General features: G+C 31.8%; 1 protein-coding gene across 2 annotated transcripts; it reads left to right on the top strand.

Annotated features, from left to right (window-relative positions):
* Positions 1-218: 218 nt before the first annotated feature.
* LOC120069986 (GDSL esterase/lipase At1g54790-like) lies at positions 219-8,431 on the top strand. Of its 2 annotated transcripts, none has more exons than XM_090314495.1 (5): positions 219-643; positions 6,488-6,691; positions 6,781-6,950; positions 7,642-7,912; positions 8,004-8,431. In XM_090314495.1, the coding sequence occupies exons 1-5, from the start codon at positions 409-411 to the stop codon at positions 8,270-8,272; spliced, it is 1,149 nt and encodes a 382-aa protein (XP_090170621.1). In that variant the 5' UTR covers positions 219-408; the 3' UTR covers positions 8,273-8,431. The 2 variants fall into 2 exon arrangements, with proteins under 2 accessions (XP_090170621.1, XP_038877762.1); XM_039021834.2 differs by lacking the exon at positions 219-643 and adding an exon at positions 5,627-6,046.
* Positions 8,432-11,764: the final 3,333 nt, after the last annotated feature.

Raw genomic sequence — 11,764 nt, 5'->3', positions numbered from 1 at the left:
TGTCTATCAATAATAGACCGCAAATCTATTTAACAGTTTATTTTAAAACAATTAATCAAATGTATAAGTAATAATAGTGTGTATAAGTAAATTTAATTTTCAAAAATAAAAACTTAATAAAAATATAAAGAAAAAAGGTCTAAAATTAATTTTTAAATCCAAGTTAGTTAGTATTTGCTGGCTTAGTTAAACAGCCAATTTTTAATTTCTTGTTGACTACAAAAATGTTGGGAGTTAGTGTATATATTCCGGCCAAGACAAAGCTTAGCTTCAACCTTTCACATTGCCTTCCCTTGAATTAAACCCTAACCTTCTTTCTCCGCCGATAAATTCCCCCGCCGGAATAATTCTTCCTCATCGGAACATCAAAATCCTCCGACTCTGTTTCTGAATAATCGGACGACAAATATGGCGATTTCTTTCATCAAATCCTTCGTGATTCCGCTCATGCTTTCGACAGTTTTCCGGGTTGGAAGTTCGTACGATTATCCGGCGGCCTTCAACTTCGGCGATTCGAACTCCGACACCGGCGAACTCGTCGCCGGCAAGGGATTTAGCCTGAATTTGCCGTATGGAAAAAATTACTTCAATACATCTTCGTCTGGAAGGTTCTGCAATGGCCGCCTCATCGTTGATTTTCTCAGTAAGTTTTTCGACACTCGCTTTTATATATATTTCTAGTGTCTGCTCTATCGTTCTCCATGTTAATCTTGAATTTCGTGATTTTTTATGATATTAAAATATCATTATGGTCTCTATTGTATAAACCTTCAATTTAATTAAATTTCTATTTTATAATTTCAATCCGACTATAAATTTTAAAACATATTCACATATTGTGTTTAATTGTATATCTATTTAATCAATTTTGATAAAAATTAATTTTGAGAACTAAATTTAGGATTTATTTAAAGTACATTATCTAAATATATAAATTAAAATTAAATAATTTCAAAGAATAAGGATCAAAATATTATTTTAATATTATTATTATTATTTTGAAGTAAAATGATGATAACATTGATTTTGTCTGAGGCTGTTTCATAGTTTTATCAACGTATCAAAAATTTATGATCATTGTTCTTGTTCTGAGGTTAAATCTAGACGTAAAAGAGTTTTGAATTTTTTTTTTTTTTTTTTGAGATCAAATGATAAGTTTATGTATGTAACTCTCGTGTTGAAATTAAAATAATCATCCATATACATAGTTAAACTAATATTTTGTACTATTAATAAAAAGATCCTCATGTTTGAATTGAATTGCCTTGTGGGTTTAAGTAAGGTTTTCTATCTTTTGAGGGAAAACTTTGAATTTTAAAAAAATAGGTGCCTTTGATCCATACATTTTCAAAATATACATTTTAGTCTCGAATTTTTTAAAATAGGTATATTTGGTTCCTTAGTTTTTAAAATATACATTTTTAGTCCCTTAAATTTTGAGAATAGAATTAAATGGTTCACAAAGTCTTTTCTATATATAAAAAATGTCCATAGAGTAATTTTTTGTTATAGATTTAAATAAACATGACATTTGGAATTAAAAAATAAGTTAAAAAAAATAGAGAGGAGGTAATTCAACATTTTATTCTTTAATTTAAAATAATAAAAAATCACGGTATGGATCTTTTAGACCTATTTATAGAAACTCGAGCACTCAAAATTTAGATTTTGAAAACTTAAGGACCAAACACACACTCTTTAAAATTCGGAGGCTGAAGAGATAATTTTCCCTCCTCCAAGCCATTTTGACATTAGTTTTAAATTTTCTTTAAATCTCCAATTTGGTTGTCATAATTTAAAAAAAAAATTAAGAACAAAAAAAAAACAACAACAATTAGGATAATATGCGGTGAATCTAAACATAACTCAATTGCTTACGATATTTTGATCTAACAATTAAGGAAAAAAACAATTAAGATAAAATGGTAATTGAAATACTTATCTATCCTCAATCTTTCAATCTTTATTTCCAATCTAATCCCTTGAGTTTTGAAATTCTAGATAGATAAAATTAGTTAAATCACACTATGATAATATATTTTTAAAAATGCATATTAAACAAAAATTTAGAGAAAATTAAATTACGAAGTTGTTCATTGTTTCTTAAATAAAGTACTTTCTACTCACACATATAGATTAGAAATTAGAAACAAATATGGGATTGAAATGAGGAATATTCATCCTTATTATCTTCAAAATTAAATTGATTTCTTAATTTAAATTCTATTTTTTTTTAGATGACACTTTAAAGTTTGTTTCATTTCAACTTATACGCTATATAAAAATATATGTTAGTATTAAATTTTAAGAAATTAAAGATTAAAAAATACTTTTGATCCTTCAATATTTATGAAAGTATATATATATTTTTTAAAAAAAAACAATTTGGCCTATGGAGTGAAAAACTTTGTGTTGTTTCTATATTGTAGCAACTTAATCTTGGTAGTTCATAAAGACATATTTCGTTTCTAATTAATTTATTGATCTATATAGGTAAGAAAGTTGAATCAATTTGAACAATATTTTCACAAAGAGATTAAATAGTTACACATTCAAAAGCATAGATAGAAACTAAAGTTTGAAGATGAAATTGTTACAAAAATTAAAAGTAGGAGCTGTCTAATTACTATTTAGTCCCCGAAATTGGTTTTGTTTAATGTGTCTCTGTTATGGGAAGTTTTTGGCTACATTGTGGGCTTAGTGAAGTTGCAGTTGTGTGAAGCGGGGATGGGCGAGGGCAACAGACAACAACATCAAGCTTCATTAGTGAAAAGGAAGAAGAAAAGAGGAAGGAGGAGATGAAAGAAAGAGGAGCTAAATCACTAATAAAAAAAAATAGTTGTAAATTACTAAATTTGCCAACTCAGGGATACATAATCATCAACCTAATTATTAAGGCCCCGTTTCATAACCATTTTATTTTTGTTTTTTAAAATTAAGCCTATGAACATTACTTCCAATCCTAAATTTCTTCTTTTGTTATCTACTTTTCATCAATGGTTTAAAAAACTAAGTCATATTTTGAGAACTAAAAAAAATAGTTTTCAAAAAGTTATTTTTATTTTTGAAATTTGATTAAGAATTTAATTATTATAATTAAGAAATATGCAAATCATTGTAAGAAATGTGGATGAAATAGATTTAAACAAAAGACCAAAATATTATCAAATGGGCCTAAATACTTTTTCATTACACAACAAATACACAAAACACCATGTAGAATTATTTTTCAAAATTTGAAGACTATGGTGCCATTTTTAAAAGTTAGGGGCTAGATAGATATCAAATTCAAACCTCAAAAACTAAATATGTATTTTGTCCATCTAAATTATATGACTTACTTATTGCATTTATAAAAGTTTAGGCCCGTAACTATTTAATTCTTCTTCTTCTTCTTGAAATTAAACATATTTTCTCAAAATATTTTACAAAATTTTTCATATTTCAATTAAATTCTTAGTAAAATTTCAAAAATAAAACTATATATATATTTTTTAGTTTTCATAACTTAATTTAGTTTTTGAAAGTATTGGTAAAAAGTAGATAATAAACCAATAAATTTAAGGGTAGAATAGGTGGTTATAGGCTTAATTTTAAAAATTAAAAATTAAAAAAAATATTTACCAAGGAATGCCTTAGTGATCAAAAGTATTTTCTAAACCAATGTAAATTTGAGTTAGCAAAATGGAGATAGTTTATTAGAAAATATGAAGGAAAAAAGTCACATTTGGTAGCCATTTGATTTTGGTTTTTGGAAATTAATTCAATTTTGGTTTTTGATTTGGTACCATTTGATTTTGGTTTTGGTTCTTGATTTTTTAAAACACTAATAGAAAGTAAGATAACATAACAAGAAATTTAGAGGTGAAAGAAGTGTTTATAAACTTAATTTTCAGAAATAAAAAATAAAAAAACTAATGACCCATTTGATAGGGGTGTTCGTGGGTTGGGTTGGATTGAAGCTTTTTAGACTCAATCCAATTGTTCGGTTATTAATTTCTTCAACCTAGATGACTCTTATTAAAAACAATGAACCCAACCCAACTAAGCCATAAAACATTTGGATTGGGTTGGTTCGAGTTAATAAGGTTATTTATTTAAATTTATGTTCTTAAAAAAAGTAAGATGTTAATATGAAAATAGTTGATTTAATTATTTTTATATATTGAATTAAGATTTAAACATAATTTCAAATTATATAATGATTTTTTTTCTTTCCAAAGTACTAAAAAACTATTTTTAGAAGTTATTAGATAATAAATTATTTATAAAAAAAACTTAAATAATTATATGTATCTATAATTGTATCATAAATTTTTTTTTTAATAAAAAATTAACAATAAGTTTGGGTTGGTTTGGGTTATTTTAGATGAATCTATGAACCAATCCAATCTACAAAATTATCATTTATTTGAATTCGACCCAATTCAAATGGGTTGATAACCCAACTCAAATCGCACAGTTGGATTGGGTTGATCGATTTTTTTGGATCATCGAGTTTTTTAAACACCCCTACCATTTGATAACCATTTATTTTTTTATTTTTAGTTTTTGAAAATTAAACCTATAAAAACTATTTTTATGTCTAAATTTATTGCTTTGTTATCCACATTTTACTAATGTTTTCAAAAACCAAGCAAAAATTTGAAAACTAAAAAAAATTAAGGTCATGCTTGGTAACCATTTTATTTTTTGTTTTTGTTTTTAAAAATTAAGTCTATGAATACTACTTCCATCTCCAAATTTCTTCATTTGTTATCTACTTTTCAACAATGATTAAAAAACCAAGCCAAATTTTGAGAACTAAAAAAATAGCTTTCAAAAGATTGTTTTTGGAATTTGGAATTTGGCTAAAAATTCAACCATTGTACTTAAGAAAGATGCAAATCATGGTAAAAAATGTGGAGAGATAGGGTTTATTTTAAAAAACAAAAACAAAAAAACCAAATGGTTACCAAATGGAGCATTAGTTTTTATTTTTATTTTTGGAACTTGACTAACAATTAACTCTTATCCTCAAGAAATATGCAAATAATGGTAAGAAATTTAGAGAAAGTATATTTTATTTTAAGAAACCCATAAACCAAAATGAAATAATAACCAAATAAAATTAAAGTGATTACCAAACAGAACCTAAAGTTTTCTAATTTCTACTCCATCAACAAACGTATGTTTAAGTCTAGCAATAAATTAAATTTATTTATTATTATTATTTTAAAGTTTGAGATTTAATTCTTCCTATCATTTAACTTCTTATTTTTTTAGATGAAAAATAGAAAAATTATTTTAAATGATAAAATTTTTGAAAATATTTATAAATAATATTAAAATATGACGGTCTATTTATTGAATTATCTATTCTAAACAGCTGAAAATATTTATATAAATAATAATCTGTGGCTATTTGTTGTAGGTAAAGAAATTTGGTTATATTTATAAATATTTTGATTTGTATATTTGAAATCGACACTGAAAAATAATGATTAATACTCCATCACATGACAAAAATTCTCACATGTTAAAGCGGGTCCCCTGCTTATAAAATTGCTCCATCTGCTTTAGGCATCCAAAATCACAAGTCACAGCAAATTCCTACGGCTACGCTACAAAACCGTATCCCTTGCCATTGCTTTGTCCCTTCCTCATCCTTCCTTCGTCTTTTTGCTTTTACTGCACACTGAACTGACCCACCATTACCAACCATTCCTTCAACGCCATCACTTTTCTTCTTCCATTTCTGGGTTCTCATCACTTCTCCCATATAAATTCAACCCCCACATCAATGCCGCACCCAAATCCTCCTCCCTTCCACCGCCGGCCATGCCCGCTCTCACCCAAATCCTCACCTTCTTCCTCCTCTGCCTTCCCATTGCCAGATCCAACCCTTTCTCAAGCCCGGCGGTTTTCAACTTCGGAGACTCCAACTCCGACACCGGCTGCCTTGTGGGTGCCGCCATTGAGACCATTAACCCCCCGTATGGCCGCCGCTTCTTCGGACATCCCTCTGGGAGATACTGCGATGGCCGCCTCATCGTTGATTTTCTCTGTAATTTTCTGTTTCGCTTCCACCCTTTTCGGTTTTCAACTCTACGATCTCACATGTCCCCTGTTTTTCTTCCCCATTTTCCTGATACTTTGATTCTTGGGTTTCTCTGGAATTTCTGTTCCGTGGTTGATTTTCCATTTAATTTTCTGTTCTGCGAGTTGGGTTTTCGTTTTTCGTCTCTGCAATCTCGTATTTCCCTTGTTTTTCACCTTTTTAGATGCCTTAGATTCTCGTTGATTTTCTCTCTCTCTCTCTCTTTTTTTTTTTTCACTTCTTAACGCTCCCATCTCCCACTTCCCCTGTTTTGTTATTTTCACGAGTAATTTTCTGTTCTTTTAAGTTTTCCCCGTTCTCTCTTTTTCAATACGAGAGATTCTTGTGCTTTTTCTGCAATCGTGTGCTAACCTTTTTCAATGTTCTTTGCGATCTTATTTCCCGCAGTGGATGCCATGGATATGCCTTATTTGAATCCGTATCTTGATTCCCTTGGCGCGCCAAATTTTCGAAAGGGATGCAACTATGCAGCGGCAGGCTCGACTGTTCTTCCAGCAACTGCTACCTCTGTTAGCCCTTTTTCGTTTGGGGTTCAGGTGAATCAGTTTCTTCATTTCAAAGCTAGAGTTCTTGAGCTTCGAGAAGGAAAAGGTATTTTGGTAATCTTGTTGAACATGAAGATTGAAATCCGGGAGAGAACATACAATTTTTTTAAAGATCTTTTCAGTTGCTTTCTTTAGGTGGTAAGAAACTTGATAAGTATCTTCCAGCTGAAGATTACTTCCAGAAGGGGCTTTACATGTTTGATATTGGTCAGAATGACCTTGCTGGTGCATTTTACTCCAAAACTCTTGACCAAATTCTTGCCTCAATACCTACCATTTTAGCTGAGTTTGAGAGTGGAGTTCAGGTTAGATTTAATGCTTTCTTTCAAGTTATCTTTGCACAATGGCAATTTACTTTAGATGTGTTTTTAAACTACTTGATTTTGTGTTGGATTTAGGTATCTTTTTTTTATATCTGGATATTTTTATAGCTTGATTTTTAGTGTTTTTGGAGGTTACTTTGTATAATTGCTTGGCTGTTGATGATGGTTTTAGTCGAAATAATCATCTTTTATAGAAATATTAAGCCACTAATCCTTAATTGGCCTCAGGGTAGCTAAAGTTTGTGCTTGTTCTATGAGATTAGTTGAGAACATAAATGGGGTCGGGCACTAACATATATAATATAAAATCTGACCTGTTAGGCTGAAACTTAAGTATTGCTTGCCCCATGTGTAAAATGTGGGAAAACAGAACAAGGAGACGGTGAAAGTTCAATTTCATTTTCTATATCATATGATAAGACTTTATAGCTGCAAAATATTACATTTATGTTGATTATCCTTATTGGAATACCTTGAATCTATTATCTAGCATTCCAAATGACCAAGCACAGGAGCCTTTGAATTTTTAATCTTATATTTTCTCTCTAATAATAAACTGTTCTCTCTCTCTTCTACATGTACACTTGTAGACTTGTATGTCTACTTTCTACATGTACGCTTTTTGTTTTCTTTGTTTGTCATTCCATAATAATCCCCTTTGCCTATTTTTCAGAAACTGTACGACCAAGGGGCCAGGAATTTTTGGATACACAACACAGGTCCCTTAGGATGCTTGGCTCAGAATGTTGCTAAATTTGGAACTGACCCATCAAAGATTGATGAATTTGGATGCGTCAGTTCACATAACCAAGCAGCCAAGCTCTTCAATCTACAGCTTCATGCTCTCTGTAAAAAGCTGCAGGGCCAATATACCGATGGCAACATCACATACATTGATATCTACTCGATAAAATCGAATCTTATTGCCAATTATTCACGACTGGGTTGGCCATCTTGCTGTTCTTTGTAGATTAGTCTAATTTTCTGTTAATCCTGTTGAATCTAATGACTTGTTCCATTTTGTTTGTATGGCAGGGTTTGAACAACCTATAATGGCTTGCTGTGGCTATGGAGGTCCACCTCTTAACTACGACAGTCGAATTGTCTGTGGACAAACGAAGACGTTGAATGGGACGTTGGTCACTGCAAAAGGCTGTGACGATAGCTCGGAGTATATCAATTGGGATGGAATTCATTACACTGAAGCTGCAAATCAGTATGTGTCATCACAAATACTCACTGGGAAATATTCTGATCCACCCTTCTCAGACAAAATGCCTTTCCTTCTCAAGCTCAAGTTCTAGTTGCCTTACATTCATTACACAATTGATAACTGATTTATATATGTCTAAATGTAAGCATTCATTTGGGATTTGAAACTAAGATCTGACAATGGGTTGCGTCAGTGACTGTGAGGTGGCTATGAACATGGAATCAAATAATTCATATCTCAATTCATTTTATGGCTCCTGTTTCTAGATTGCAAACACAGTACATATGCGCTTAGATGAATCAAAATTATTAGTGTTTTAAACAAAGTATAACTTTGCTCCCCCATTCTTCGATGGATTGTGACACAATATGAATTCAATTTAGATAACACTTAGGTGCATCCCTTCTCTCACCACTCACATTAAAAAATATTAAAATATTCTAAAAAACAAAAAAGTAAAATTTACCATATGACAAGTTATGATCGGACAATTTGGTAGGATACACAAAGATAGGTGCTATCTATGATGTACCTAAGTATTTTTCATTTAAAATTTATCTAAACAATGTTAAAATTTTGGTTTGAATATATATATATATATATTTTTTAACTTTCAAGTTCATTCTATTTTGTCCCGGAACTTTCAAACATGTCCATATTTGGACCTTGAACTTTCAAATGTGAGTTTTAAGTTTTAATCCATGATTTTTAAGAGAATAGTTTAAATTCTAAACTAATAACTGTTGGGGTTGATGTCATAAATCTCGTAGTTCTTGTAGTTTGCATACTGTATTCGAATTATATATTTAATAAAATAAGGTGTTATTTTATTCACAAATTAGATTGCATTAACATAATCCAATAAACTAATACACGAGGTTCCTTTATGTAACTTGAACATGTGTGTGGTAGACATATAGGTAGATCACATTTAAGTAACAACCTAAATCGTATGTAGTATATGGATAAGATTGGGTGCCTTATCCTGATAACACTATGGATACGACCTACTTTGTAAATGTTACAAGAGTTGTAAGTGTTATAAACGATGTGATCCAAATCGTTCATGTGGAGATATACAAGTGGGGGTATCCTATACAAAGAGTTTGTATAATACCGGACAACGAAATGATTAGTCTCTCTTTATAACACCGTTAATTGAAGAGTCTACATTTCATAGGATGACCATAGGTAACTCGACCTCAATCTTGAGTGAATTATGAACTCCGGTCTATAAGGGCAACCCTTTGATTTGTATGGGTGAGAGTGGTCAGTTTCGCCGACTCAATATGCATACCATTTTGGGGATTTGTTCGAGTAAGAAGCTGAGAACATAGCTACACAAGATGCAACTCACTCCTTCTCGTCTTTAGGGTAAGTAGATGAATTTCTCCCTTAAGGGTTGATTCCGGGTTTTGAACAATGAGGCACCACCCTTTCAATAGCCAGAGAGGGATTTAGTTTATAGTTGGACTATAAACTGATTGTTCATTAGTAGGATCAGTGGTACTTAAGAATTTAGATGTAATTACAGGGGTAAAACAGTAATTTGATCCAACTGTAACTATGGACAATTCGTGAAAGGTCGACTTACTGTTGATTGATTATATCCGTGGACACAGAAATATATCTACAGTGCGAAGAGTGCGATCGTTCAGCAAGCTACTATACGATTGTGTAGCAAACGCAACATGATCGTGTAGCAAACTCTACACGATCACATAGCATTAGCTATGCGATCGTTTAGCAAATGTTACACAATTGTATAGCAAAAGCTACCTGATCGCATAACATGAACTACCTGATCGTTTAGCTATAGCTACACGATTTGGAACCTATGTTCGTCTTCTCCATCGAAACAACACTCTACAACCCTTCTTTGAAGCCTCCGGAACATCACGAGCGACTCAAAAACTTCAAATTACAGACTTGATTACAACAATTAATGCCCAAAAATGTAGGGGCCTTTACAAACCAAATTTGTAAATTAAAGAAAGCCTTAAACAGAGCATTCTATCCTGAAACATCCATCAACAAATCCATCCACAACCATTCATTGCATGAACCAGAATGTAGAATATAAAACCCACTATTACTGTAAATCGATTCAATAAAACGAATAGAATTTGGAATCAGAAACCTACAACCTGGCTCTGATACCAATTGGAGGAAATTTTTGGAAAAAATCCTTTGAGTGGAAGCAAAGATTGTCCCAAATTACATTTTTATTGAATATGAAGTTTTACAGTAAAACAACGACAAGATATGCATTTACTTTAAATTACAACATGCTTTAAAACAAATACCTAGGGTTTCAGAAACCCTTACCTTTGAAGAACCCTTTCTTCAATAACTCCCTCGTATAAGTCATGAACGGAACTCCTTCTCCACGTAGATCTTCTTCTTCAAGAACGGACACTACTACTCGAGAACCCTCTGTATTCTTTTGGGATAAAAGATTCAAGCAAGAGTTGTGGGCTTTGCTTCAATCTTTAGAAGATGGTAAAGAGATGGAGATGAAGAGAGGAAGTTTCTACAGAGAACTTTTCTCTTGGAGAGAACTATTCTCTCTTGAGCCAATTAGGAAGTAGAATCATATTCAACCAACTTGAATCTCATGTATAATAATTGAGAGAATGAGAGGAGAGAGTTGTAACTCCTTTCCTTTAATTAATTTCAATTAAATTAATAAAATAAAAAAATATATATAATAACTACTTTATTATATGTGTATAATGCATTGGCACAAGGCAGAATTGTGATCCAAGGAAATTAGCGTCTGAGCGCATTAAGAGATTGCGACCGCAAGGCTATGCGATCATTTGCGTTCGCGAAAATCTACTCAAGAAGGTGACCACATAGAGCTGATGCATCAAGGTGAAAGCTTAATAAATCACGATGGGATATAAAGCTGATAACAGCCAATTTCGAATTAAGTTGACAAGTCGTTAACAATACACTGTAGCAAGTACACTCAACTTTTCAGTGACAATTATTCGGCACATCAGATAGAGAATTAATGACATCCCATCAGTGCAATCATTTGAGAGGAAAAGCTCTTCACCCTAAAGCTTTATAAATACCGAAGGCCGCCTTCATTAAAGGATTTCGGTTCGTTTTTTCTTCCAGCTCAGCCATATAGAGAGTTCACCATATAGAAGATAGTTAGCCTTTGTTCATAGTTTTCATATACTTAGAAGGCGGAGGCGAGAGAAGAGAGAAGACATTGGAAGATCGTCCTGGTCAGCTCGAGAGACTACCGTGGAGCGTTGAGAACAGAAAGAGGGTCGACTCTTGCGAGAGCAAGAATATTCTTTGGGGCAGAGTAGAGGAAAACAGTGTAAAAGCCTTGGGAAGCAAGAAATTGCTACCATGCTCCCCATCTTTACTTTCCATTGTCATCCTGTATCTTGATTTCATTTATAAAATGAAATTTGCATCTCTATATTTGCTCACTCTCTTTATATTATGCATGAGTAACTAAACATCCGAATGGGTTGAGAAGTACTTAGCTAGCATGACCTAAGATCTTCATTACATGCGATCATCTTGTCTTATTTTGCATCCATCACACCTTTAGAGC

This window comes from Benincasa hispida, chromosome 6 (assembly GCF_027475165.1).
Source record: "Benincasa hispida cultivar pf3 chromosome 6, pf3_genome.v1.1, whole genome shotgun sequence".
Classification (NCBI taxonomy): Eukaryota; Viridiplantae; Streptophyta; class Magnoliopsida; order Cucurbitales; family Cucurbitaceae; genus Benincasa; species Benincasa hispida.
Note: the sequence above shows the minus strand (reverse complement) of the source record. Positions and strands in the feature narration are given on the sequence as shown.

Coding starts and splice junctions, on each gene's coding strand:
- LOC120069986 (XM_090314495.1), top strand. CDS start 409: ATGGCGATTTCTTTCATCAAATCCTTCGTGATTCCGCTCATGCTTTCG. Junction 6,692..6,780: donor TGAGCTTCGAGAAGGAAAAG/GTATTTTGGTAA, acceptor TGCTTTCTTTAG/GTGGTAAGAAACTTGATAAG. Junction 6,951..7,641: donor AGTTTGAGAGTGGAGTTCAG/GTTAGATTTAAT, acceptor CCTATTTTTCAG/AAACTGTACGACCAAGGGGC.